Source organism: Podarcis bocagei, assembly GCF_964188305.1.
Source record: "Podarcis bocagei genome assembly, chromosome: 18".
NCBI classification, from domain to species: Eukaryota; Metazoa; Chordata; class Lepidosauria; order Squamata; family Lacertidae; genus Podarcis; species Podarcis bocagei.
In genome coordinates, this window is record NC_138144.1 from 5,619,812 (window position 1) to 5,646,915 (window position 27,104).

A 27,104-nucleotide genomic window follows, 5' to 3' on the forward strand; every position below is an offset into this window, starting at 1 on the left:
AGGACCTCCAGTGAGTTGAATGTGTGTGTGTGGGGGGGGAGACGACCGCAAAAAGGTAAAATTTCCATCCGTTCATTGCTGCGTTCTTGTTTACCTCTGCCTACCTGCAGCAGGTGACTCCCTGCACAGTTGCGCAAAATGGAATGTGGCAAAGAAATGGCTCCTTGCTCCTGCTATAACATGCTCCCCTTCGCAGCCGCCAACAAACTGGCCTATTCTATCCTTTGCAACCGCCCTTTCAGAAAGCCGGCCCTCTCTTTGCGATTCCGATGGGAGCATTGCAACAGCTCAGGGAGAGCTGGAAAATGGGCATTGTGCAAGTTTTTAGCCTCTTAAGAGTACCCTTTGCACTTTTTCAAACAGCGCTGGGTGGCAGGGAGGTGGATATTTTCAACTTGGTTCCCGGCGATGGGTAAAACAGCCGCCTCTATTGAAGCAAGAGGACAGTTCTGGGAAGGACGGATGGCTGCGAGATCACGCTGGGACACAGAGCAGAGGAAGACTTGTGCAGAAAAACCATGAAATCTCTGGCCGGCAGCTTTCCAGAGTGGATCACCGTCCGCCCCGTCCTTTGCTTGGCCCGTTGGCGAGAGGTGCAGATAGCTCAGTCTTCCTGAAGCGTCGCCCTCCGTTCCTGAAGTTTGCGTTCCAGTTCCTCAGTCATCCCTAACCAGGAAAACATAAGCATTGTCTGTGTGTGATAGGAATTTTATGGTCTTAGATATATGGTAATCTTCTTAAGCGTACCAACCAAGCACGTACATAGATCAGCACAGGAAGACCAACCTGGAACCATTTTGATTCCTAAACTGACTAAATCTTTTCTCTGCAAGGTCAAAATGGAAAAGCCTCCCCATTGTCTTTTCCTTCACAAATCCTTTCTTAAGGGTATGTCTGTGTTTGAATAGGGTGTGAGCCTGTGACCTGGCCCAGGAACTAAGTATTTGTTACTACAAAAGACTGGCCAGGCAACCCAGGAAATCCAATCAAGTAACCTGCCAGACAGGAGATGAACAACAACAGGAGAAAAACAATATTAAAAATTCTGTTTTAGACCGCTTTTTCTGTGATGTAGGTGTGATGTATCTGGGGGGTGGTCTTAGGCTACACCCCTTCTGTGATGTATGTATGATGTTTCTGGGGGTGGTCTTGATCTACAAGGTGGCAATTTCAAAAGTCTTTAAAAGACCTTGCACACCATTTTTCTGGGTCCTTCCTCTCTCCTGCAAGTGAGGGGAGCACCCTGTTGCAACAGATCAATAAAGGCCAAACCTATAGGCTGCTGTTTTGCTCCAAGTAATCCTGGTTGGTGTCTTTGTTTTTTGTCCAAGGGAGCCCTCGGATTTTTCTGTTAACAGTGTTTGTGTCTCTCTCTCTGTGTGTATGCGCAGCAGAGCTCTGGGGCTTAGGGGAAACGTGGCAGGGAGCCCACACGAAATTTCACGTGAGTTTGGTGGAATTTCAGAATTCAATGGTGATTTTTAGAAACAGGGGCGCTGTCATTCAACAAAGTAGCCCCCTCAATTTTTAACCCAAAGAGCAGACCCATTGCGATTACTGGGCCTAAGTCAGTCATGCTCATTAATTTCCATGGGTCTACTCTGAGTAGGATGAGCATTTACTATAGCCCGGGTTTTCCTTGCTTACTGACTTCACATCGGCTCATTATGTCAGGTTCCTATTGGAAGACCGGACAAACTCTAGAACATTAGCAGTGGCGAAGTTTTTATCGGTGGTTGCAAGAACCAGTGATCCCTAGCTTTAAGTCTGAACAAAATGCTTATTTAACCTGGAGGTAAAGGTAAAGGGACCCCTGACCATTAGGTCCAGTCGTGGCCGACTCTGGGGTTGTGGCGCTCATCTCGTTTTATTGGCCGAGGGACCCGGCGTACAGCTTCCGGGTCATGTGGCCAGCAGGACTAAGCCGCTTCTGGCGAACCAGAACAGCGCACGGAAACGCCGTTTACCTTCCCACCTATTTATCTACTTGCACCTTGACGTGCTTTCGAACTGCTAGGTTGGCAGGAGCAGGGACCGAGCAACGGGAGCTCACCCCGTCGCGGGGATTCGAACCGCTGACCTTCTGATTGGCAAGTCCTAGGCTCTGTGTTTTAACCCACAGCGCAACCCGCATCCCCAACCTGGAGGTTGTCTGAATTGTGCATTGCTTTGTAATAATTTGTTGGGTCTCTGGACTGTAATAAAGATTGGTTGATGGATTTCACATCAGGAACAGAGGCACAGTGACTCTGAATTAACCACGGCAAGACAATGGCCGCAAGGTTTGCCTATATGGCACTAGAGTCGAACAGAAGAATCTTTACTTGCATCAGCCACTAGCCGTAAGAATAAAATGAAATACAGTCATACCTTGGATCTCAAACGCCTTGGCTCTCGAACAAATCGGCTCCCAAACTATCAAAACCCGGAAGTGAGTGTTCCAGTTTGCGAACAATTTGCGGAAGCTGAACATCCGATGTGGCTTCTGATTGGCTGCAGGATCTTCCTGCAGCCAATCAGAAGCCGTGCCTTGGTTTCCGGACATTTTGGAAGTCGAACGGACTTCCAGAACGGATTCCGTTCAACTTCCGAAGTACGACTATAAAATGTACTGAAGACAGAGGTTAAAACTTAACTATAGAAAATACATTTTTTTTGGGGGGGGGTTATAGCAATAATCAAATAATGTATCCAGTTACAGATAGGTAGCCGTGTTGGTCTGCCATAGTCAAATTAAAAAATTCCTTCCAGTAGCACCTTAAAGACCAACTAAGTTAGTTCTTGGTATGAGCTTTCGTGTGCATGCACACTTCTTCAGATACACTGAAACAGAAGTTGCCAGATCCTTCTATATAGTGAGAAGGTGGGGAGGGGTATTACTCAGAAGGGTGGTGGGAATGGGAGATTGGCAGATAGCTGAGATGAGCCTGTTGACGACTCCTAATGACTCTTAACGACAAATAATGTATCTTATTCTAATTGCCCCCGCTAAAAACTTTGCACTAAGCAGAGGGATAAATGCACAAGACTCACCGGTGGAAAAACTTCTGGGTAATGACATTGCTAGGCGAGAGGGGAGGGCCTGTCCAGTTTTCCTTGGGCTAGGTCCACAGGGAGATTTGCCGGGAGTCGGGAATACAGGGACAGCTTTAAACTCTGTGAGGTGGGAAATAACAAAGGGAGGGGGACAACCTTAGCACTAGATGCTGACAGGCTCCTTCTGTCTACAACCCAAGCAGAGGGCACAATTTATTTATACATACATACCGTATTTTTCGCTCTATAAGACGCACCAGACCATAAGACACACCTAGTTTTAGAGGAGGAGAACAAGAAAAAAATGTTCTCTCCCTCTCTGCTCAACACCTCACCAGCAAAGCGGGAGGAGAAACGGAAGTGTCTCCGTTTCTCCTCCCGCTTCGCTGAAGGGGCGCTGTGCAGAGAGGGAAAGCTGCGCAGAGGCTCTCCAGCGAAGCGAAGCCAGGAGAGCAAGAGGGATCGGTGCGCGCTGATCCCTGTTGCTCTCCTGGCTTCAACGAAAGCTGCGCAACCTGCATTCGCTTCATAAGACGCACACACATTTCCCCTTACTTTTTAGGAGGGGGAAAGTGCGTCTTATAGAGCGAAAAATACGGTGCCTGCCCCAGCCATTCTGGGCGGCTCCCAACAGAATATTAAAAACACGCTAAAACACTAAACATTATAAACTTCCCTAAACAGGGCTGCCTTCAGATGTCTTCTAAAAGTCAGATAGTTGTTTATCTCCTTGAAATCTGATGGGAGGGCGTTCCACAGGTTGGGCACCACCACCAAGAAGGCCCTCTCCCTGGTTCCCTGTAACCTTGCTTCTCGCAGGGAGGGAACTGCCAGAAGGCCCTCGGCGCTGGACCTCCGTGTCAGGGCTGAATGATGGGATGGAGACACTCCTTCAGGTCTACTGGGCTGAGGCCGTTTAGGGCTTTAAATGTCAGCATCAACACTTTGAGTTGTGCTCAGAAACGTCCTGGGAGCCAATGTAGGTCTTTCAGGACCGGTGTTATGTGGTCTCAGTGGCCGCTCCCAGGCACCAGTCTGGCTGCTGCATTCTGGATTAGTTGCAGTTTCTGGGTCACCTTCAAAGGTAGCCCCACATAGAGCGCAGTAGTCCAAGCGGGAGATAACCAGAGCATGCACCACTCTGGCGAGACAGTACGCGGGCAGGGAGGGTCTCATCCTGCGTACCAGATGGAGCTGGTAAACAGCTGCCCTGGACACCTTTATTCCTAAAAGTGCCACAAAGTACGTTCGCTTACCTTTGAATGGCTTGGTCTGTCTCATCTCAGCAACATCTGGGGAAAAGGGAAAAAGAGATAAAATCCAAAAGAAGTGGATTATGAAGATAAGAATACCCTGCTCTGGATTACTTCAAAGGGCTCATACTAGATGACCCAGCTCTAGAATTCCACGATTCTATGGCCAAGCAGAGGGATTCGAACTCGCGTCTCCCAAGTCCTAGTCCAACACTCTAACCACTACAGCACAATAAACCACTTGACCATTGGCTGGGGCTGATGGGAGTTAAGAGTCCAGGTTGCCAGTTCTGCATCACTATTTTAGGGTCCTGCATATTTCAAGGAAAGGGACGCGGGTGGCGCTGTGGGTAAAACCTCAGTGCCTAGGACTTGCTGATCGCATGGTCGGCGGTTCGAATCCCCGCGGCGGGGTGAGCTCCCGTCGTTCGGTCCCAGCTCCTGCCCACCTAGCAGTTCGAAAGCACCCCTAAGTGCAAGTAGATAAATAGGTACCACTTTATAGCGGGAAGGTAACGGCGTTTCCGTGTGCTGCGCTGGCGCCGGCTCGCCAGAGCAGCTTCGTCACGCTGGCCACGTGACCCGGAAGTGTCTCCGGACAACGCTGGCCCCCGGCCTCTTAAGCGAGATGAGCGCGCCACCCTAGAGTCGGACACGACTGGCCCGTACAGGCAGGGGTACCCTTACCTTTACCTATATTGCAAGGAACCAGCTACAAGGCAGCGCAACGTAGTGGTTAGAGCACAGGACTTTGACATTCAAGCCTTTATGCAGTCACAAACCTCGCTGGTTGAGTCTGAGTCAGTGACTCTTGCATTTTGGGGGGTGCAATTTTTATTGCATTTCAGAAATTTTAGCCAATTAACATCAAATTTATAACAATTTAAGGGTTGACCTACTGCCCTGCTTCTATGATGCCTCCCTTCCCTCCCTCCCTCTCTGCTCATTTCCTAATTCCATTTCAATACTTAAAACATTTTAGCATTTTAGCATTATTATTTTTCCCCCTTCTTCATCTCCCACAGGCTGTACATATTTCAGTTCCCGACTCTCCTGGCCTCCCTTGCAGGCTTGTTGTGAGAGCAACACGTAGGCCCATGAAATAACCACAAAGCCTGTTCAGATCCTATCTAAAGACCCGTCGACAAAGAATTACCTTCGTCGTTCACGTACGTCTGGTCTGGGACATCTTCGGCCTCATAGACATGCTCAGGCATGGAAGTCCGTGCAGGAATTGGGGGTTGGAATGGCGGAGGGGGAAGCAAGCTTTTCGGAGACTGGGAATTCTTTCCTTCTCTGGGTGCACCTGCTGTGTGGACAGATGGATGCAATTTGGACATGCTAGGATGGAGAAGGGATGCGGGTGGCGCTGTGGGTTAAACCACAGAGCCTAGAGCTTGCTGTTCGGAAGGTCAGCGGTTCAAATCCCCGCGACGGGGTGAGCTCCCGTTGCTCGGTCCCTGCTCCTGCCCACCTAGCAGTTCGAAAGCTCGTCAAAGTGCAAGTGGATAAATAGGTACCGCTCCGGCGGGAAGGTAAACAGCGTTTCCATGCGCTGCTCTGGTTCACCAGAAGCGGCTTAGTCATGCTGGCCACATGACCCGGAAGCTCCCTCGGCCAATAAAGCGAGATGAGCGCCGCAACCCCAGAGTCGGCCACGACTGGACCTAATGGTCAGGGGTCCCTTTATCTTTACCTTACTGACCAGCACACTCCCATGACAGGAACCTCCACTGGGAGGGGGGGCAGTGATGGACTCCTCTTTTAAAAAAAAGAATTTTACAAATTCGTGGAGGAGAGAGCTACCCAGAGACACAGCTTTCTTCCACTTTCCTTGGCCTCCAAACATAGGACCAGATGCTAAAGACCATCGGTAAAGGTAAAGGACCTCTGGACGGTTAAGTCCAGTCAAAGGCAACTATGGGGTTGCGGTGCTCATCTCACTTTAAGGCCGAAGGAGCCGGCGTTTGCCCGCAGTCAGCTTTCCAGATCATGTGGCCAGCCGAACTAAACTGCTTCTGGCGCAACGGGACATTGTGACGGAAACCAGAGTGCACGGAAACGCCGTTTACCTTCCCGCCAGAGTGGTATCTATTTATCTACTTGCACTTTGACGTGCTTTCGAACTGCTAGGTTGGCAGGAGCAGGGACTGAGCAATGGGAGCTCACTCCGTCGCAGGAATTTGAACCCCTGACCTTCTGATCGGCAAGCCCAAGAGGCTCAGTGGTTTAGACCACAGCGCCACCCGGCCATAGGAAGGTTGGGTGTGGCATCCCAAATTCCTGGCCCCCAGGGAAGAGGAACAGGGAGGTTAGCATGAGTTTAGCCACAGGATTAGTGCAAGCGAATTGTCACACCTCTTGGGGGTCGTGGCAGGATACCGGGCAAGCGCGGGGCAACCAGCGCAGTCTCTCCACTTTCTTTATCCGTCTCCATGATCTCTGCGAAATGAGAAGAAACTGCAGTTACAGATCTTGGCAAACACAGAAACAAAAGTAGAAGCTCTCACTAAGTCTATGTCTGCAACGGAGACATATGTCCCATGTCTGCAACGGAAACAAACCCAGCGAAAGACCAGTTGTTCTCCTCTGCTGCTGTTGTTGCCATAGAAAATTTTTACGCATCCCTTGGGAAGACAGGCTAACTAATGCCAGTGTACTGGAAGAAGCAAATATCACCCGTGTTGAAGCGATGATTCTTCAACATCAACTTCGTTGGACTGGTCATGTTGTGCGGATGCCTATTATCATCTTCCAAAGCAACTACTCTATTCCGAACTTAAAAATGGAAAGCGTAATGCTGGTGGTCAACAAAAGAGGTTTAAAGACTCTCTTAAGGCAAATCTTTAAAAATGTAGTATAAACACCAGCAACTGGGAAACACTGGCCTGCAAGTGCTCCAGTTGGAGAACAGCCTTTGCCAAAGGTGTCATGGGCTTTGAAGACACTCGAACTCAAGACGAAAGGGAGAAACGTGCTAAGAGGAAGGAACACTTGGCAAATCCACACCGTGATCAACTCCTGCCTGGAAACCTGTGTCCCCACTGTGGAAGGACGTGTGGATCGAGAACTGGCCTCCACAGTCACTTACGGACTCATGGTTAAGACCATGTTTATGGAAGACAATCTTACTCGGCTATGAGGGATAGGAGGAGAAGGAGATGAAGAAGATGATGAAGAAGAAGAAGAAGAAGATGAAGAAGATGATGATAAAGAAGAAGATGATAATGAAGATGATGAAGAAGATGATGATTTTCAGGGCACAAATGATATGCAGTTGGTGACATTGATTTTTTGGCCCTGTTTAAATTGCATTTCCTTTGCATGGAAGCGCAGAAATAATTACACATTTGACTGTTTAAATTTGCAAGTTACGTTGAGTTATGTAAAACCAACGGCAACATAAAAAAATAAAGGGACCCCTGACCATTAGGTCCAGTCGTGACCGACTCTGGGGTTGCGGCGCTCATCTCACTTTATTGGCCGAGGGAGCCAGCATCCAGCTTCCGGGTCATGTGGCCAGCATGACTAAGTCGCTTCTGGCGAACCAGAGCAGCGCACAGAAACACTGTTTACCTTCCCGCTGGAGTGGTACCTATTTATCTACTTGCACTTTGACGTGCTTTCAAACTGCTAGGTTGGCAGGAGCAGGGACCGAGCAACGGGAGCTCACCCCGTCGCGTGGATTCGAACTGCCAACCTTCTGATCAGCAAGTCCTAGGCTCTGTGGTTTAACCCACAGTGCCACCAATGGCAGCATAGATTAAGTTAAATACCGGGCAGCGAGTCAAAGTACGTGCAGGTCCTGCTACCTGAGAATGTTGCCTTCTCCGGTATCTCTCCTTAGGCGAGGGTTCACATAACAAGTCAACAATTTCCTTTGATTCCTATGGAGAAATTTCTAATGCGTTCCGATAACGTAGAGGAGGGCTTGAGCCACGAACCTACCTAGAGTCATGGCGTAGCTCTCATCGAGAGACAGCGGCACCAGGAGGCGTTTGCTGTTGTTTACAAAAAATTCCACCACCTTGGCAAGCGAAGAGCAGCGATACTGAGGAAAGAGAAAGAGGCGGAAACCATTCACTAACATTTACCAGGGCTTGGCGAAGAGTTGGAAATTCTCCACTTTCAGCATTGCAGTAACCCCAAGAACACCAAGAAGTGGTGTGTGTGAATCTGTCCGTTTTCGTTTCTCTCGGTTTCTCATTTTTTCTGTCTTAAGTTCAGCTACCTGCCTTTCCACGTCAGTCTGTCAATTGCTTTTTTTTTAAGTCCTCAAGATAAACTCACCAGCACATTTATCTAATATGCAACGTTTCTGCACGCAGTTTCCCCTAAGCAAACCTTTTCATAAATATATATATTTCCCCTAAGATCATGCAAGTTATTTCCACAGATATATGGATATGTTTGCATATCTATATGTGTAAATTAAAGGTAAGGGGACCCCTGACCATTAGGTCCAGTCGTGACTGACTCTGGGGTTGCAGCGCTCATCTCGCTTTACTGGCCGAGGGAGCCGGCGTACAGCTTCCGGGTATGTGGCCAGCAGGACTAAGCCGCTTCTGGCGAACCAGAGCAGCGCACGGAAACGCCGTTTACCTTCCCGCCGGAGTGGTACCTATTTATCTACTTGCACTTTCATGTGCTTTCGAACTCCTAGGTTGGCAGGAGCAGGGACCGAGCAACAGGAGCTCACCCCATCACTGGGATTCGAACCACCGACCTTCTGATCGGCAAGTCCTAGGCTCTGTGGTTTAACCCACAGTGCCACCCGCGTCCCATCTATATGTGTACGTTAGTCCAAATGGTGTACAAAAATGTATTCAGGGGTTCAAACTAATAGTCTGAAGAATTTTTGTGAAGTATGTATGGTTTTTTATTTGTTTGGAGGATTCATTCTTATTTATTTTTTTCCTATGATTTTTAATAAAATTTTCTGTTTTACAATTTAGAATATTCATTTAAACATCCTTAAAATATCAGCGACTTCCCTTCTTCTCTGGTTCATTTTGCATATCAGAAATCCCTGCATATTTTACAAAAACTAAACCGTTCAGTATTCCACCATTACATCCATCAAAACTTGTTTACGCTGTTTAATTTATCTTAATGCTGCCAACATTTTCAGGTGTGCACAATTTTACCACATATATTCAACAAACGTTTTCCAATCTTCCCTAAACGTATGTTTTTCTTGTTCTCTTATTCTGTATGTTAGGTCCATCAGTTTAAGCTGCCATTCTTCTTTAGCTGGGACCTCGCTCGTTTTCCAGATTATTCTTTTTATAAGCAAATATGCAAATTGCTCCAGAAAATTGGGGAACTGAACTTTAAGATGGGGAAAATGAGAAACGGAGAGAAACAAAACTTACAAATTCTTCCATTGCATGAGCCTGCCTGTTCTTACTTGTTCGCCTTGATACCTAGTGCCCCCTTGTCCACACAGACATTTGGGCCTGATCCTGTGACCCTAATCTTGCAGTCTGCTAGCTCTCAAAGATTGTTATGCAACTACTAAGTCAAGCCTGCCTTTCAGGGATCAAATCGTGAATTGAAATGTGAGAAACTTCTTGTTACTTTTAAGGAAATACTCTTGATTCTTTAACATAAAGTCCCATGATATATTGTCAAAGGCATTTTCAGCGTCCACAAATATTAACATTGTTTCTCATTCCTGGCATTCAAATATTCTAAAATATTGATTATATTTCTTATATTGTCTTTCATCTGTCTGCCAGGAAGGAAACCCGCTTAACCTTATGCATAATCTCTTGTACAGTGGTGCCCCGCAAGACGAATGCCTCGCAAGACGGAAAACTCGCTAGATGAAAGAGTTTTCCGTTTTGGAGGTGCTTCACAAAATGAATCTCCTATGGGCTTGCTTCGCAAGACGTTTTCGTCTTGCGAGTTCCTGCGGGCTTTTTTTTCTCCCCCCCCCTTTTTCTAAGCCGCTAAGCCGCTTATCAGCTGATCCGATAAGCCGATAAACCGCTAAAAGCCGCTAAAAGCCGCTAATAGCGCTAATCCGCTAATCTGTCAATGGGCTTGCTTCGCAAGACGAAAAAACCGCTAGACGAAGAGAATCACAGAACGGATTCTTTTCGTCTTGCGAGGCACCACTGTAATAACTTTTTCATCCTCTTTGCTAGTATACTAGCAAAAAATTTATAATCTGTGTTTAACAGTGAAATAGGCCTGTAATTTTTAACTTGCGTTAGGTCAGAGTCTTGTTTTGGAATAAGTGTAATAAAAGCTTCTTTCCATGTTTCTGGGATTTCTCTATTCTTCATAATATTGTTCATAACTTCTTTCATTGGTGCAAGCAGGATGTGTCTCATTTCTTTATAATAGCTTGCTGTAAATCCATCTGGTACTGGAGCCTTTCCTTTTTTAAAATAAGGAAAGACTCTTCTGTCTGTATTCTTTTAAGAGGGACCAGTTGCTCTCTGGGGTCTCAGGTGAAGAAAGGTCTTGGCCCGCCATCTGCTAACCGGTCCTTTCAACTCACGATATGTAGGATTTACCGTATTTTTCACTCTATAAGACGCACCAGACCACAAGACGCGCCTAGTTTTTGGAGGAGGAAAACAAGAAAAAAAATATTCTGAATCTCAGAAGCCAGAACAGCAAGAGGGATCGCTGCGCAGCGAAAGCAGCAATCCCTCTTGCTGTTCTGGCTTCTGGGATAGCTGCGCAGCCTGCATTCGCTCCATAAGACGCAGACACATTTCCCCTTACTTTTTAGGAGGGAAAAGGTGAGTCTTATAGAGCAAAAAATACGGTAATCTGGAACCTTGTCCTTACAAAACATTTGCCCTGCCACCTAGTTGAATAACGGCCCCAGCACAACTCACCGGCTCTTCGACATCAATGATGTATTCTCCATCGGTCAGGTTGATTTTATAGTGCTTTGTAGACACGATCCTGCGCCGGATACGGGGGAAAGAGGGAAATTGAGCAATGTCTTTTTGTAAGAATTGAGGTGTTTGTTTTTTTATTTGCAAATTTAACAAGGAAGAAAACAAAAGCAAAAGAATGGGGGGGATAAAGGAAATAAAAAGAGATTATGTAAAATTTGTAGGCTAAACCCGCCTTATATAGCAGCATGCTTCAGTCTAATAAATGCATGAAAGGTTAATGCCATAGAGCCTATGTCATTTCCCCTTACCTTGGGAGGAAAGAGTTAACCAAGCTTTCATTCTCTGAATTGCTCCCTCCAACCGCATGGCTTTAACAAGCCTCTTCTGTTTCAGACAAGAATGTAGCCTGAAACTAGTTTTCCCCTATACACTAGTTTAGCTTTCACCACTTTGTAACCAATAACTTTTTTTCTGCCTGTGCATCTTTTTCTAACTGCATGGAAAAGCACATGACTCTGACCTTTGGACCATTAGTAAGTAAACCTTTTTATAACTTACAAACTTGTGGCCTGCTTCTATTCTAGAGGAAGCGGAAAACTTTAGAAGAAGCTCTTAAAGAGAATATTTATGGAGTTCGCTGGAAAGGGCACATTTTAAAGTTTTGCAGCCTATATTTCAACGCTTTTCTTTGTTGCGTGTTTTGCTGTGTTCAATTTTAAGCTTGCGTCTTGGCTTCCAAGGATGTTTTCCCCAACAAAATCACCATCAGTTCATATGAAGGACATTAAGGAAGGGCAAAATATATATTGATATATCATCCAAAACTGGTTTGAAGTCCGTATGATTTCTGTTTCATGATTTTTGACCTGTCGATGTAACACAAATCATGATGTGTGTGTGTGTGTGTGTGTGTGTGTGTGTGCGCGCTATACAAAAATCACAGTGTGGGAAAAACCGTGAAGCCAGCTAATGCTTCGCTCAGTTCTTGCAGCCCCTATTAATTCTGCCAGCTCAATTCTCCCATGCCTCATGCAGGGGGGGGGCAGCGAAAAAGCAGAGAATAAGGAACGGGGGGGGGGGGTGAGTATATCACAGTTATTCCTAGTGGTCCCCCATGACTCAGACACACAGCCCACTCAGATGGAAGGCATATAAATACAGAGGTATCTCAGTTTTCAAGCACCTCAGAAGCTGAATGTTTCGGTTTTCAAACGCCAAAAACCCGGTGTCCAGGGGACACCAGGGAGAAAGGGGAGGCGGAGAGTACTGCGGAGGGGAGGCTCCGAGACTCTTCCAGTGAAATCAGCGGAGAGAGCACAGGACCTCCGCTTGGCACGCCTACGCTGCGCAGAAAGCTTCCACGCAGAGAATCTAGGAGGAGACTTGGAGTCAAAGAATTTTTATGTTGGAGGAAGTTTAAGAAACGCCCACTGACGGATTCTGCCAGTGACTGAGACAGTCGCGTTGTAAGGGCTGTCAAACCAGGGAAAGGTTTAGCTATACAACCAGCTTGGAGCAGTTTGCAGTTTACGCACAAGCAACCCCAATTCCCATTACACCCGGGAGTAATTGCGTTCTGTTTTCGAATGCTTTTCGGAAGCCAAATGACTTCCACTGAGTTCTTTTATTATTATTTTCGCCATTGAAACTGGAGACCGCCATTTGCGCCTCTGTTTTCAAATGTTTTGGAAGTCGAATGATCTTCAGGGACGGATTACGTTCGAAAACTGAGGTACCACTGTAATAAAATCGTCATCATCATTATAATATTGTGGACCCAATATCGTGGGCTTCCCTTCCAGATGAACTTCCAGCGCTTACTGAAGACTTTTTATTGTTGGCAGGCTATCTAATTGAGTTCTGGTTTTATAGTTTTAATGCATTTTTTAGTCTTGTTTGCACTGGATCTCCACTTGGAGATGACTGCGATGATGCCATATGCAAGTTGTTAAAACAAATGAATAATAATGTAATATATATATTAAAGTGAATAACAATGAAAACAAAACCTTTTAACGCATTAGAAGCAGGAGGCCAGCAAGGGAGACGGCTGGACCTTCGGATGACAAGGGAGGGAATGGTGGGCTAAAGGAGGGAAAGGAGATTGCAGAATTTTCTGCAATGGATTTGCCTTGCCAAACTCACCCGTTCGCCTTCAACCGGGTGGTCACAGAGACACTCTTGCCATCCCCTCCTGGCCGCAGCAACATATTCCCACAGTTTTCGTTCTTCTCCAGAAGGACTTCAGCCTCCGTCCTGGAGACCTTGAAGAAACAGCTGGGGCAGAAATAAATAAAGCAGAGATCTTTTGCAAAAACTACAGCCTTGGCCCAGGCGGCTTTCCCGTCTTAAACAGCCCTGTATTGTGTGTGAATAATCTTCTACTCCATTGCAAGGAGTGTTGGCGGGACTTAAAAAACGTTTGCCCTGCTTGGTGGGATCCAAATGAGAGCAAGTGCAGCCTCAGCAAGCATCATGCCATTGTTCCTGGTTGCTAAGCAACAGCTCCACCGGTCCCCCTCTTGGCCAACAAACTGTAGCACTTGCAGAATTAACCCCTAAGTTGCAAACTGAATGATCCCTGCTGTTGCACTTCCAACACGCGTCGAGGCACACTTTCCTCAATAAGTGCTGTACAGTGGTACCTCCGGTTACGAAGAGGATCCGTTCCAGAGGCCCAGTCGTATCCCGAAATCTTGGTAACCAGAGGCACCCTTCTGCGCACGCTTGCGGCACAATTGAGCACTTCTGAGCATGTGCGCGATGCGCATACACTTCCGGTTTTGCCGCGTTCGCAACCCAAAAGTTACATTACCCGAAGGTAACGTAACCCGAGAGTCCACTGTAAAAGGAAAACTGCAGGGTGGAAAATTGTAGCCCTACCAAGTTTAAAAGTCATGGTGACACTGAGTGCATATTATTTCCCCTGGCAAATATAAACACATCTTTGCCTCCAGGGGTTTACAGTCCACTCACTCTGGAAGTGGCTTCTCGACTCTCATGTCAGCCTTGGATCGACGTTCCTTTTCCTTCTCGAGTGCTTCAGACAACATGCAGAAGTGACCAGGGAGCAAACTTAGGGTGGTCGGGACTTTCATCTACGGGAGAACAGAGTTTGGGGTTAGACGTGTTGCTTAAGTCACTTCAACAATGCAGATGGAGCCTGGAGATAAAAGAAATCCTGACAGCACTTTACAGTGGTACCTCGGGTTACATACGCTTCAGGTTACAGACGCTTCAGGTTACAGACTCCGCTAACCCAGAAATAGTGCTTCTGGTTAAGAACTTTGCTTCAGGATAAGAACAGAAATTGTGCTTTGGCGGCGCGGCGGCAGCAGGAGGCCCCATTAGCTAAAGTGGTGCTTCAGGTTAAGAACAGTTTCAGGTTAAGAACGGACCTCCGGAACAAATTAAGTACTTAACCCGAGGTACCACTGTACTGAACAAAAACAGTGTGTATAATTTGAGAAGTAAACCAGCCTTGTAGCAGAGAGATTTACAATAGGGAGACATTCAACCAAACGTTCAGAGGAAAAATTCTCTCTGAACTACTCAGCCAATCAGAGTGCATGCTACCTCAGCAAACGTGATGTCACTCTGCTTGGTTGCTCGGCAACACCCCCAACCCGCCCCTCTCTTGGCTGTTTGACTGAAACACAAGCAGAATGAACCATTTAGTTAATGATCTCTGCTGTTGAACTTCCGACGTAATAAATAGTCATTTCATCTAGGACTGCAGCTAGGGAGAAGGGTTAAATCACTCCACAGCTAATGAGTTAATCTTCTGATGTTATTTACATGTTCAAAACCCTACATGTTAAATCCAAAAATTTCACACTGGCCTTATTTACAATTGAAAACCTCCCCTTTTGCAGGGCTAAGCCTCTATTTGATTACCGTATTTTTCGCTCTATAAGACGCACCAGACCACAAGACGCACCTAGTTTTTGGATGAGGAAAACAAGAAAGAAAATATTCTGAATCTCAGAAGCCAGAACAGCAAGAGGGATCGCTGCGCAGCGAAAGCAGCAATCCCTCTTGCTGTTCTGGCTTCTGGGATAGCTGCGCAGCCTGCATTCGCTCCATAAGACGCACACACATTTCCCCTTACTTTTTAGGAGGGGAAAAGTGAGTCTTATAGAGCAAAAAATATGGTACTTCCCGTTGTCCCAAGCTAGAGACTTTGGGTTGTATTCTACTCAGAGTAGGCTCACTGAAATGCATAGCCCTAAGTCAGTCGGGCGCGTTCATGTCATTATTCTGAGTAAGACTAACACGGGATATAAACTTTTGCGAGCCAAAACTTCCTGATTTATCCCTTAAATAGCCTCTCTGAATTGCCCCGACGTCAGTTTCTCTTCCCACATGGTGGTGGTCGGGTGCTTAAACTATCAATTGCTCCTCATAGATCTTTGCTTCCTTTTAAAAAAACATGACTAAAAATCTCTAAAACACAAGAAGAAGAAGAAGACGGAGAAGGAGAAGAAGAAGAGAAAGGATTAAACTCACCTCCACAACCGTGAGAATAAAACCTTTCCATAGCTCTCGCGACTCAAGGCTTTCCATCTGAAAAGAACAACCCCAGTTTTAAAAACTTAACTTCATCATGTTAACCAATTTAATATTGTATACCAGGTTTAGACAACATGGTGCCCATCATCTTTGACGATTAAGAGACGGAAGGATCTATCCATTTCGGAGTTCTTGGTTTCTCGTTTCCCCATTCTTAAATTCAATTGCCAACGTCTCCACGGTGATCGGCAAGGTTTTTATTTAAGTAAATACTCTGGAAAACCCTTCAGCATCTTAGAAAAAATTCTCCTGATAGGCGCATGATTTGTACACAGTTGTACGCACATTTCTGTGAGCATTTTCTCCTCGTATATAGTGTTTTTGTGTGTGCTGCTTTCACTATTTTTATGTACGCCTTCAGCTAATACGTGCATCCTTTTGTAAATGTTGTCTGGCCGGACAACTGCATCACAAAATCCGGATTAAGTGCAGATTTCGGAGGAACGGGCTGTGTTTCATTTCTGGTTCTTGTCTGGGAAAGTGAGACTCTGATAGCCATTGAGGTGCTGAATCGCTCTTCCAAACTTCTCCCTCCAACATATTCAACTTAAAAGGTAAAGGGACCCCTGACCATTAGGTCCAGTCGTGACCGACTCTGGGGTTGTGGCGCTCATCTCGCTTTACTGGCCAAGGGAGCTGGCGTACAGCTTCCGGGTCATGTGGCCAGCAGGACTAAGCCGCTTCTGGTGAACCAGAGCAGTGCACGGAAACGCCGTTTACCTTCCCGCCGGAGCGGTACCTATTTATCTACTTGCACTTTGACGTGCTTTCGAACTGCTAGGTTGGCAGGAGCAGGGACTGAGCAACGGGAGCTCACCCCGTCATGGGGATTCGAACCGCCAACCTTCTGATGGGCAAGTCCTAGGCTCTGTGGTTTAACCCACCCGCGTCAAATATCTGTGCTGGTACTGTTTGTACAAGAAAGGATGGCTGTGATGTAGATCTTTGCAACCTATTAGCTTACATATTAGCTGGACAGAGTTAGGTCTTTGTAACCTAAAGATCTACAGATAACGGTATTGTACCCCAAGCGTACTGGAAACAAAAGCAGAACAGATATCTATGATCCAAGAACAAACGGTTTTAGCTAAACCGACCCTGTTGTAAAAATCTTTTTAAAAAATATATATAAAAAATTCTACAGGACACTCAGTAAACATGGGCACCGGTTTTTGTTTCTCATACAATGAAAGTATTGATGAAGGGAATTCTGTTCAACACAGACAAGGAAAGTTGTGGGAAGACTTTAATCCAGAAGCTTCTTGACTTCCTTTTATAAAAAATAGAATTATTTATTTATACTTTTCATGTTGATACATTTCACTAGTTCTATGCATTTCACTAATTTTACATTCATTTTGACATTTCAGAACTTGACTTCCACCCCCCTCTTCTTCTTAACTGTATTTCACTATTAATATAAAGGTAAAGGGACCCCTGACCATTAGGTCCAGTCGTGACCGACTCTGGGGTTGCGGCGCTCATCTCGCTTTATTGGCCGAGGGAGCTGGCGTACAGATTCCAGGTCATGTGGCCAGCAGAACTAAGCCGCTTCTGGCAAACCAGAACAGCGCATGGAAACGCCGTTTACCTTCCTGCCAGAGTGCTACCTATTTATCTACTTGCACTTCGTGCTTTCAAACTGGTAAGTTGGCAAGAGCAGGGACCGAGCAAGGGGAACTCACCCCGTCGCAGGGATTCAAACCACTGACCTTCTGATCGGCAAGCCCTAGGCTCAGTGTTTTAACCCACAGCGCCACTCCTTCTTAACTGTATTTCAGTTCAACAATTCCTTCGATAAAATACATATTTTGTGATGTGCAGATAGCTTGAGATACCTATTAGGTCCATAAATTACCATATAGCATATATTCAGCACAAAAAAACAGTGACAATTTGTTGTTGACAAAGGACAGCTGGACATATAAAGGGCCCCATTACCTTCAGTAGCTTAGGGCATCATCAAACCTATATCCAGCCCTGAGCAGGGCGATAAAAAAGTTGCAAGTCTCATCACCTAGGCACTTCTGCGGAATAAGACAAATTCCAGCTCATCTACGAGGGTGTGTGAGGCCAATTTAGGCGCTGTGCTTGCCAGGTTTATTTGCAAACATGAAATATGTCCTGGAACACACCCAACTCTCTCCCTCGTATGGAGATTGGCATTCAAGGTAATGCACATTTTTATAGTGAAATAAAAAAAATAAGGTCCATATATATACAGTGGTGCCCCGAAAGACGAATGCCTCGCAAGACGGAAAACTCGCTAGACGAAAGAGCTTTCCGTTTTGGAGGTGCTTCGCAAAACGAATTTCCTATGGGCTTGCTTCGCAAGACGACAATGTCTTGCGAGTTCCTGCTGGGATTTTTTCCTTCCCCCCCCTTTTTCTAAGCCGCTAAGCCGCTTATCAGCTGATCCAATCAGCAGATAAGTCGCTAAAAGCGGCTAACAGCGCTAATCCGCTAATCCGTCAATGGGCTTGCTTCGCAAGACGAAAAAACCGCTAGACGAAGAGAATCACAGAACGGATTCTTTTCGTCTTGCGAGGCACCAGAGTGTGTGTGTGTGTGTGTGTGTGTGTGTGTGTGTGTATATATATATGCTTTCGTAGATTTTCATATATATATGCAGGTTTTGGTGTCTTCGGGTGTCTTCCCGTGTAAGAGTTGGGGTGTCTAGGCGACGTTTCGACGAGGTCTCACTCGTCATCTTCAGGCTGGTGCTTTCGGCTTCTTGTTACTGGAACAGAGCAGGATCTCAGTGTTTGAGTTCCTATAAATACTGTTGAGGGGGTGTGGTGTATAGCCTCCAACGTTCTGGGCAGAGAGGAAGTTCCCAGGATAGTGTGCCTTTTCTTCTTTTGTTCATTAATTACTTGAGGGATATCTTGAGTGATTTCTTGAGTGATATTCTGAGTACCACTTAGGAGGGTCATTAGGTGTGGATTAGTTGCTAAAGCTTTCGTGTCTTGACCTCTTGAGCTTGTGAAGAGTTTTTCTGAGAAGATGGCTGTACTGCAAATAGTTGTGCTCTGGCTTGGCTTCGTGTATAGGGGCGAGCTGTGGTTTTGTGCCCTGTGCCAGCCAGATCTGTGTAGGGATTGCAGGGGGGTGCAGCATCCGGAGGTGCCACTATGGTTTGGCTACTGGATGGTGTCTGTAATTTATCTGTGGAGAGGGTCTGGGTTTGGGTCTGGTGTGGTTGATTGGAGATGGCGTTCTGTGTGCCTCTGGTTCTGGTGTCGGTTTTTGTGGGGAGGGCTAATTTCCAGATGTCTGGCAGGCGGGACGTGTCATCACGCTTGTTCATGTTGTGAGGGTGTTTCTCTATCTCGATGGCTTCCATGATTATTCTCTTGTGGTGATGTTCCATGTTAAAGAGCAATTTGGAATCTGCAAAATTAATTTCGTGTCCTGTTTCTTTCATGTGTTGGTAAAGAGAGGAAGTTTTTTCTTCTTTTTTGACGGCATTCTTGTGTTCTGCGATACGTGCATTTATTCGTCTGTTTGTTTGTCCAATGTACGTGGCTGGGCAGACTTTGCAGGGTATTTCATAGACCCCTTGGTTTTCTAACTGGATTTTATCTTTGGGGTTTCTGAGGATATTGGCTATTTTTTGGTTGGTGCAAAAGGCTGTTTTGATATTGTGTTTATGGAGGATTTTGCTAATTTTATCTGTAGTGCCCTTGATATAAGGACCTCCTAAGTACCTCCTAAGTGGTACTCAGAATATCACTCAAGAAATCACTCAAGATATCCCTCAAGTAATTAATGAACAAAAGAAGAAAAGGCACACTAACCTGGGAACTTCCTCTCTGCCCAGAACGTTGGAGGCTATACACCACACCCCCTCAACAGTATTTATAGGAACTCAAACACTGAGATCCTGCTCTGTTCTAGTAACAAGAAGCCGAAAGCACCAGCCTGAAGATGACGAGTGAGACCTCGTCGAAACGTCGCCTAGACACCCCAACTCTTACACGGGAAGACACCCGAAGACACCAAAACCTGCATTCCTGTACCCGTGAAAATCTACGAAAGCATATATATATATATATATACACACAAATGTACCAAGCAAACACGTACATAAATATATAAACCACATGTCTGAAGCAGCACAGGAAAACAGCCATGAAGCCATTTTGGCTCCCTAACTGACCAAATGTTTTCTCTGCAAAGTCAAAGGGAAATGGAAAAGCCTCCCCATTGCCTTTTCCTTCACAAATCCTGTCTTAAGGGTATGTCTGTGTATGAATAGGGCGAGCCTGTGACCTGGCCCAGGAACTAAGTATTTGTCATTACAAAAGACTGGCCAGGATCCCCAGGGTATCCAATCAAGTAACCTGCCAGACAGGAGATAAACAAGGACAGGAGAAAAACAAGCATTAACTGTTAACCTGCCAGACAGGAGGTAAACAACGCACTCAGATTTCTGTTGTAGACCACCCCTTTCTGTGATGTAGGTACGATGTGTCTGGGGGTGGGGTGGGACTCCAGGGCGGGCAATTTAAAATGTCTATATAAGGGCGGGCACACCTTTGTTTTGGGTCCTCCTCCTTTCTCCTGCATGTGAGGGGAACATCCTGTTGCAACAGCTTTAATAAAGATCAGGCTTACTAGCTGCTCTGCTTCTTGATATTCTCTGGTTGGCCTCTGTTCTTTTCTCCGACCGATGGAGAACCTGCAAAGGACTCTAGAAGGGCTCTTGTGTCCCCCATAAGGGCAGATTTTCGTTTATTACAATAGTTTATGCATAAACTGGGGGTGCACTGTGGGTTAAACCACAGAGCCTAGGACTTGCCGATCAGAAGGTCGGCAGTTCGAATCCCCGTGACGGGGTGAGCTCCCGTTGCTCAGTCCCTGCTCCTGCCCACCTAGCAGTTCGAAAGCACGTCAAAGTGCAAGTAGATAAATAGGTACCACTCCAGCGGGAAGGTAAACGGTGTTTCCGTGCGCTGCTCTGGTTCGCCAGAAGTGGCTTAGTCATGCTGGCTACATGACCCAGAAGCTGTACGCCGGCTCCGTTGGCCAATAAAGCGAGATGAGCGCCGCAACCCCAGAGTCGGCCACGACTGGACCTAATGGTCAGGGGTCCCTTTACCTTATGCATAAACCGCTTGGAGTTTTTGACGATCAATGGAGCAAGTCTCATCTCTCGTCTCTGCAAGCAAAGAGACATCTTTGGACTTTGCAGAAAGGATCTCTTACCTTCAGTTTCACTTCCTGGCTTCGAGTTTTTAGGTTCAGTCCCACCCCGTCCACGGGCCAGGCAGCCGCAGTTCGTGGGGGGTTGTCGTCGGCAAGGGACAAGAAATCAGCCAGGTCAATTTTCTCAACGTGCTGCGGGGAGGAAGAGCCGGTAAAGTCAACGCCCAAGTTTCTAGTCCACATGCTTTTTTAAAAAAAGTGCTCCGTCTCTCCGCAGAGAGCTAACTTCTCTTGTGCCTCCTTCCTGCTCACTTTGCAGCTGTCCACCTTCTTTTTAAAAATATATATATAAAGGTAAAGGTAAAGGGACCCCTGACCATTAGGTCCAGTCGTGACCGACTCTGGGGTTGCGGCGTTCATCTCGCTTTATTGGCCAAGGGAGCCGGTGTACAGCTTCTGAGTCATGTGGACAGCATGACTAAGCCGCTTCTGGCGAACCAGAGCAGCGCATGGAAACGCCGTTTACCTTTCCGCCAGAGCGGTACCTATTTATCTACTTGCACTTTAACATGCTTTCGAACTGCTAGATTGGCAGGAGCAGGGATCAAGCAATGGGAGCTCACCCCATCGCGGGGATTCGAACCGTTGACCTTCTGATCGGCAAGTTCTAGGCTCTGTGGTTTAACCCACAGCGCCACCCACGTCCCCTTAAATATATATACATTTTTATTAATTTTTTAACATATAACTTCCAACAGTCATTTAACAGACTTTCTTATCTTATACAATATTTTGGACTTCCATCAACAACCTCTGAAGATTTTCCATTCTTTATCACTTGTTCTGCATTCCGTAATTTCTCTATTACTTTTAATTATCATTAACTAATCATTCTCTTCATTGTCTTCCTTGCAATATTTCACATAGTCCTCCTTACAGAACTTCTTTCAGTCCTACTAGCGTAATCTGCTTATTACAATTACTTTTCAAATAGTTCAGATATTTACTCCAGTCCTCAAAGAATCTCTGGTCCTGCAGGTTTCGAATCCTTCCCGTTAATTTATCTAATTCTGCATAGTTTATCTAATTCTGCATAGTTCCATTTAATTCTAATGAATTCATTTATCTAATTCTGCATAATTTCATTAGCCATTTCTCTTTCGTCGGTAATTCTTCTTGCTTCCCTTTTTGTGCCAATAATAGTCTTGCTGCTGTTGTTGAATATAAAAACAATTTACAACCCTGTTTGTTAATATCATCCCCTACCATGCCAAGTAAAAATGCTTCTGGTTTTTAAATAAATGTATATTTCAACATCCTTTTTCATCTCATTATATATCATCTCCCAGAAGTTTTTCACTTTCTTACATTCCCGCCACATGTGATAAAAAGTTCCTTCTTTTTCTTTATAGAATCATAGAATCATAGAGTTGGAAGAGACCACAAGGGCCATTGAGTCCAACCCCCTGCCAAGCAGGAAACACCATCAGAGCACTCCTGACATATGGTTGTCAAGCCTCTGCTTAAAGACCTCCAAAGGAGGAGACTCCACCACACTCCTTGGCAGCAAATTCCACTGTCAAACAGCTCTTAATGTCAGGAAGTTCTTCCTAATGTTTAGGTGGAATCTTCTTTCTTGTAGTTTGGATCCATTGCTCCGTGTCCGCTTCTCTGGAGCAGCAGAAAACAACCTTTCTCCCTCCTCGATGTGACATCCTTTCTCCCTCCTCTATGTGACATCCTTTACATTTCCAACATTTATTACAGCTGTCCACCTTCTGGCCTTGAAGCTGCCTTGTATCACAGAATCATAGGCTTGGAAGGGACCCCAAAGATCCTCTAGTCTAACCCTCTGCAGTGCAGGAATCTCAGCCCAAGCATCCACGACCAACGGCCATCCAAGCTCCGCTTAAAAACCTCCAAGGAAGGAGAGTCAAAGGGAGTCCGTTCCACTGATAAACACTTCTCACTGTTAGAAAGTTTCTCCTGGTGTATCAGAGCAGACTATTTTTCTATCTGACCAGATGTTGTAGACTCTGTAGCCAAATCTGCCCCATGACTTGTACCAAGGTATGTTTTACTCAAGAGTAAGGTAAAGGGACCCCTGACCCTTTACCTTACTGACCCTTTACCGGTCCAGTCGTGGCCGACTCTGGGGTTGCGGCGCTCATCTCGCTTTACTGGCCGAGGGAGCCAGCGTACAGCTTTCGGGTCATGTGGCCAGCAGGACTGAGCCGCTTCTGGCGAACCAGAGAAGTGCATGGAAACACCGTTTACCTTTCCGCCGGAGCGGTACCTATTTATCTACTTGCACTTTGACGCGCTTTCAACCTGCTAGGTTGGCAGGAGCAGGGACTGAGCAACGGGAGCTCACTCCGTCACGGGGATTCGAACCGCCGACCTTCTGATCAGCAAGTCTTAGGCTCTGTGGTTTAACCCACAGCGCCACCCGACGTCCCTACTCAAGAGTAGACCCCTTGAAATTTAGAGACACAAGCCAGTCATCTCCCCGAACGCCGATGGAGTAAATTTTCAAAACGTTGTTTTGTTGCTGAATTGCCTCTGAAATTTGGCCATTTGCCCTGCATTTTTTCCTTAATGGTCCAAGCTTGGCCAGGTCGTTTTGCATAGGAATTCCTCTGCAGTTGATATATTCCCTCCATATCCCAAATAATCAAAATCCTACCATTTATTAAATGGTAGAGTTTAGGGCAGTTTCTCCCATCCCCATTCCAAAAAAAGCCAAGATATATATGTGCATATAATTTCTCGCCATTACCTGGGCATCTCTGCTGGTATTGTAGAAATAGAGACTCAATTCTCGGAGACCTGCCCAATATTTTTTGTACTCCTGGGGGAGGGGGAAGAGAAAAATCGGAGCGGTTGTAAAGAAACTTTCTTGTTGCAACAGTTTTAATAAAATCAGGCTTACTAGCTTTGCTTCTCTATATTTGCTGGTTGGCCTCTGTTATTTTCTCCTACTGACAGAGAACATACAAAGGGACTCTATATGGGCAAAGGAGCAGGTTTTTTTACTTATATCACAAACAAACAAACAAGCAATTTCTTCCTCTGCTGTGGTTTTGAAGAAAATTGGCATTTCTTTCTGCAGGGAGATCCCCCGACACAGCCTTTCTCAGCCTGTGGGTCCCCAGATGTTGTTGAACTACAACTCCCATCACCCCTAGCTAGCAAGGCCAGAGCTCAGGGATGATGGGAGTTGTAGTCCAACAACATCTGGGGGCCCACAGGTTGAGAACCGCTGTGAGTCCTTTGATGCTAAGATTTCTCATCAGGACAGCAGCAGGGAAAGAAAGAGTTACCGTATTTTTTGCACCATAACACGCACTTTTTTCCTCCTAGAAAGTAAGGGGAAATGTCTGTGCGCGTTATGGAGGGAATGCCTACGGATGGCGGGGGGATCTGCTGCAGTCGTGAGCAGAGGATCCATGGTTCCCCTTCCTTCCCTCCTCCGTGGCTCGCTTTGAAACAGCAAAGCGGGAGAAGAGCCACTGAGTGGGGAGGAGAGAGAGAGACAGAGAGCCTGCTTGCTTTAAAGGAGCAAAGCGGGAGAGGAGAGGAGCCGCTTACACGAGTGTAAGCAGCTCCGGTCCGGTTGGCTCCTTTAAAGCAAGCAGGCTCTCTGTCCCTCTCTCCTCCACACTTGCTAAATAGCAGCAAAGTTTTTCGCAAGCAGGCTCTCTGTCTCTCTCTCCTCCCCACTCCTCTTATAAGAGCCTTCTCCTCTTATACCCCTCTTCTGCATTATTAACAGCATCCTTCTCCACCCACCCCACGCGTGTCCCTTGTCCCTTGAGTGCTTTTCCTTCCCTCCCCACTTAAAACGTGGTTACAAAGCACGGATCCACATGGATCCTCAGGATTTTTGCATTGGGCTACCCCAAAGTCACCGTCAGATCACATGTCTGAACCACAAAAATCATACATCCACTGTTTTGTTTAGAATTTTCTTTTTCTTGTTTTCCTCCTCTAAAAACTATGTGTGTGTTATGGTCGGGTGCGTGTTATAGAGCGAAAAATACGGTAATTACACACACACACACACAGGGCATGAGGGATAGCTCAGTTGGCCATGGGTTCGAATCCCACATTGGGCGAAAGATTCCTGAGCTGCAAGGGGTTGGACTAGATGACCCTCGGGTCCCAACCAATTTTATGCAGGACTTGACATCTTTCCGCAGGGCCTGCAAGACAGAGCTGTTCCGCCTGGCCTTTGGTTTGGACTCAGTCTGACCCTGATGTTTCCCTCCCCTTATGGTCTTGATTTATCGGCTGCTTTTAAAATGAGGCTGCATTTTAAATTGCATTTTAACCTGTATTTTAAATTGGGTTTTCTTTTCTTTTTTCCCTATCATGTTTTGTTTTTTTTTAGGGACGCGGGTGGCGCTGTGTGGGTTAAACCACAGAGCCTAGGACTTGCCGATCAGAAGGTCGGCGGTTTGAATCCCCACGACGGGGTGAGCTCCCGTTGCTCGGTCCCTGCTCCTGCCAGCCTAGCAGTTCGAAAGCACATCAAAGGTGCAAGTAGATAAATAGGTACCACTCTGGTGGGAAGGTAAACAGCTTTTCCGTGCGCTGCTCTGGTTCGCCAGAAGCAGCTTAGTCATGCTGGCCACATGACCCGGAAGCTGTACGCTGGCTCCCTTGGCCAATAAAGCGAGATGAGCGCCGCAACCCCTGAGTCGGCCACGACTGAACCTAATGGTCAGGGGTCCCTTTACCTTTATCATGTTTTTTACTGTGATTTTATTGGTGTTAGCCACCCTGAGCCTGGCTCTGGCTGGGGAGGGCAGGGTATAAATAAAAAAAATTATTATTATTATTAGTCAATGATTCCATTACAGGCCAGCTGCAGCCCCATCAGAATCAAACAACTAATGCAATCTGCATTCACACACACACATACACACACTTACTTACTTTAAATGCAAATATGTATTTCCGCAGTCAAGTCTGGGTTGGTTCTCAGAAACTGTGGCAGGCTTCAAAGTATTGCCCCCTACTACTTTGCCATCCATAAGTATACCAGTCATGAACAGAGAGACTACTAGGCCATCTTGTCCTCCCCAAATTCCTCCCGCCTCTTTTCAGAGCCATCTCCCAAGCCTTCCGTCACACCTTGTGGCAGAGAGTTCCCCAGGCCTGTTTCTGTTGCCTCTACTGCCAACCTGCTCCGTTGGCTGTCTCCTTCCCCAATTTCTGGCATCAGGAGAAGAGAAGGGGGGCGGGGGACAAAAGTCCTTCTATTTCTTTCCCCCCACACAGAACACAACCTCAATCCCTCCCTTCCTTAAACTTTTTCAAGAAAGAAAGGAAAATAGCAAAAGCTGTCGTTTTGAGTTTCCTTTTCCCACAACCTTTCCCCAGATCGTTTCGGAGACACAGCAGGAAAAAAAGGTAAGTTCCCCAAATTGAGGCAAACCAAAAGCACACAATTGTCTGAACTTAATAAGTCTTGGGTTGCTTATCTATCTCACTCAATGTATCTTGAAATGACTGTAACTTCAGACCCCCCCAAAACTTGGGATCTGGGTACTTGTTGGGTTTTGAGGTGTCAACTGCAAACCCCATGTCTATTGCATCAACCCCTCATTTGTTGGGGCAGTGTTTTCGCTGCAAAACAACTGCAAAACTTTGGAGGGCATCTGAAATTTTGGGGTTTGGGGTTCATCATCCTGCCTGCCCCCCCCAAAAAATCCTGCTGTGTGGGGGTCCTGGGCCAAAGCCCCATCACCTTCCTTCCTTGCTAACAGCGACAAAACTTGCAATTCAGCTTTCTGATTCTTCTCCTAAGAGACCCTGAAGTCTCTCCTACCTTTTCCCAGGCGTTCCTCTTCTCCAGGAACCCCGAATAATAATGGGGCAGCACGGTGGCCTTCGGTTTGGTGGCCCAGCTGTGTGGCGCTGCCATCACGGTCCCTGCGTGCCCCTGAAAAGTCCCTCCACCGTCCAGCCTCGCAGAGTCTTTTGCCCAGAGTTCAGAGTCCGACACCAGGAAGCAAAATGCAATAAATTAAACGAGACTGTTTACTTCTTTCTCTTTTTTCCCCCCCTCCCTTTCCCCTGAAATTCCCCCTAGGCCCTTCCCTCCGCCGGTGCGATTGGACAGCTAGATTGGCAGGTGAATCGATTCTGAAAGGAGAAACTGCAAATTTGGCTCGGCTACACACTGGAGTTTTTCCTGCGCTCTCACTCCCCACACTTAGCT

At 46.4% G+C, this 27,104-nt stretch overlaps 1 protein-coding gene across 2 annotated transcripts; it reads right to left on the reverse strand.

Annotated features, from left to right (window-relative positions):
• STAP2 (signal transducing adaptor family member 2) lies at positions 1-26,900 on the reverse strand. 2 transcript variants are annotated; one of them, XM_081177910.1, is made up of 13 exons: positions 26,712-26,900; positions 23,655-23,726; positions 20,936-21,067; positions 15,662-15,718; positions 14,129-14,250; positions 13,298-13,429; positions 11,147-11,216; positions 8,238-8,340; positions 6,648-6,731; positions 5,446-5,595; positions 4,293-4,328; positions 3,034-3,156; positions 1-666 (listed from the first exon to the last, which is right to left on the reverse strand). In XM_081177910.1, exons 1-13 carry the CDS (start codon positions 26,805-26,807, stop codon positions 605-607), a joined length of 1,239 nt encoding a protein of 412 aa, XP_081034036.1. In that variant the 5' UTR covers positions 26,808-26,900; the 3' UTR covers positions 1-604. The 2 variants fall into 2 exon arrangements, with proteins under 2 accessions (XP_081034036.1, XP_081034037.1); XM_081177911.1 differs by having other exon boundaries at positions 5,446-5,598; positions 26,712-26,897.
• Positions 26,901-27,104: the final 204 nt, after the last annotated feature.

Excerpts from the sequence above, each read along its gene's own strand:
- STAP2 (XM_081177911.1), bottom strand. The coding sequence starts at position 26,807 with ATGGCAGCGCCACACAGCTGGGCCACCAAACCGAAGGCCACCGTGCTG. Across the intron at positions 11,217-13,297 it reads ACCCGGTTGAAGGCGAACGG|GATCGTGTCTACAAAGCACT; the intron begins GTGAGTTTGGCA and ends TATCCGGCGCAG. Across the intron at positions 6,732-8,237 it reads GAGCTACGCCATGACTCTAG|AGATCATGGAGACGGATAAA; the intron begins GTAGGTTCGTGG and ends CTCATTTCGCAG.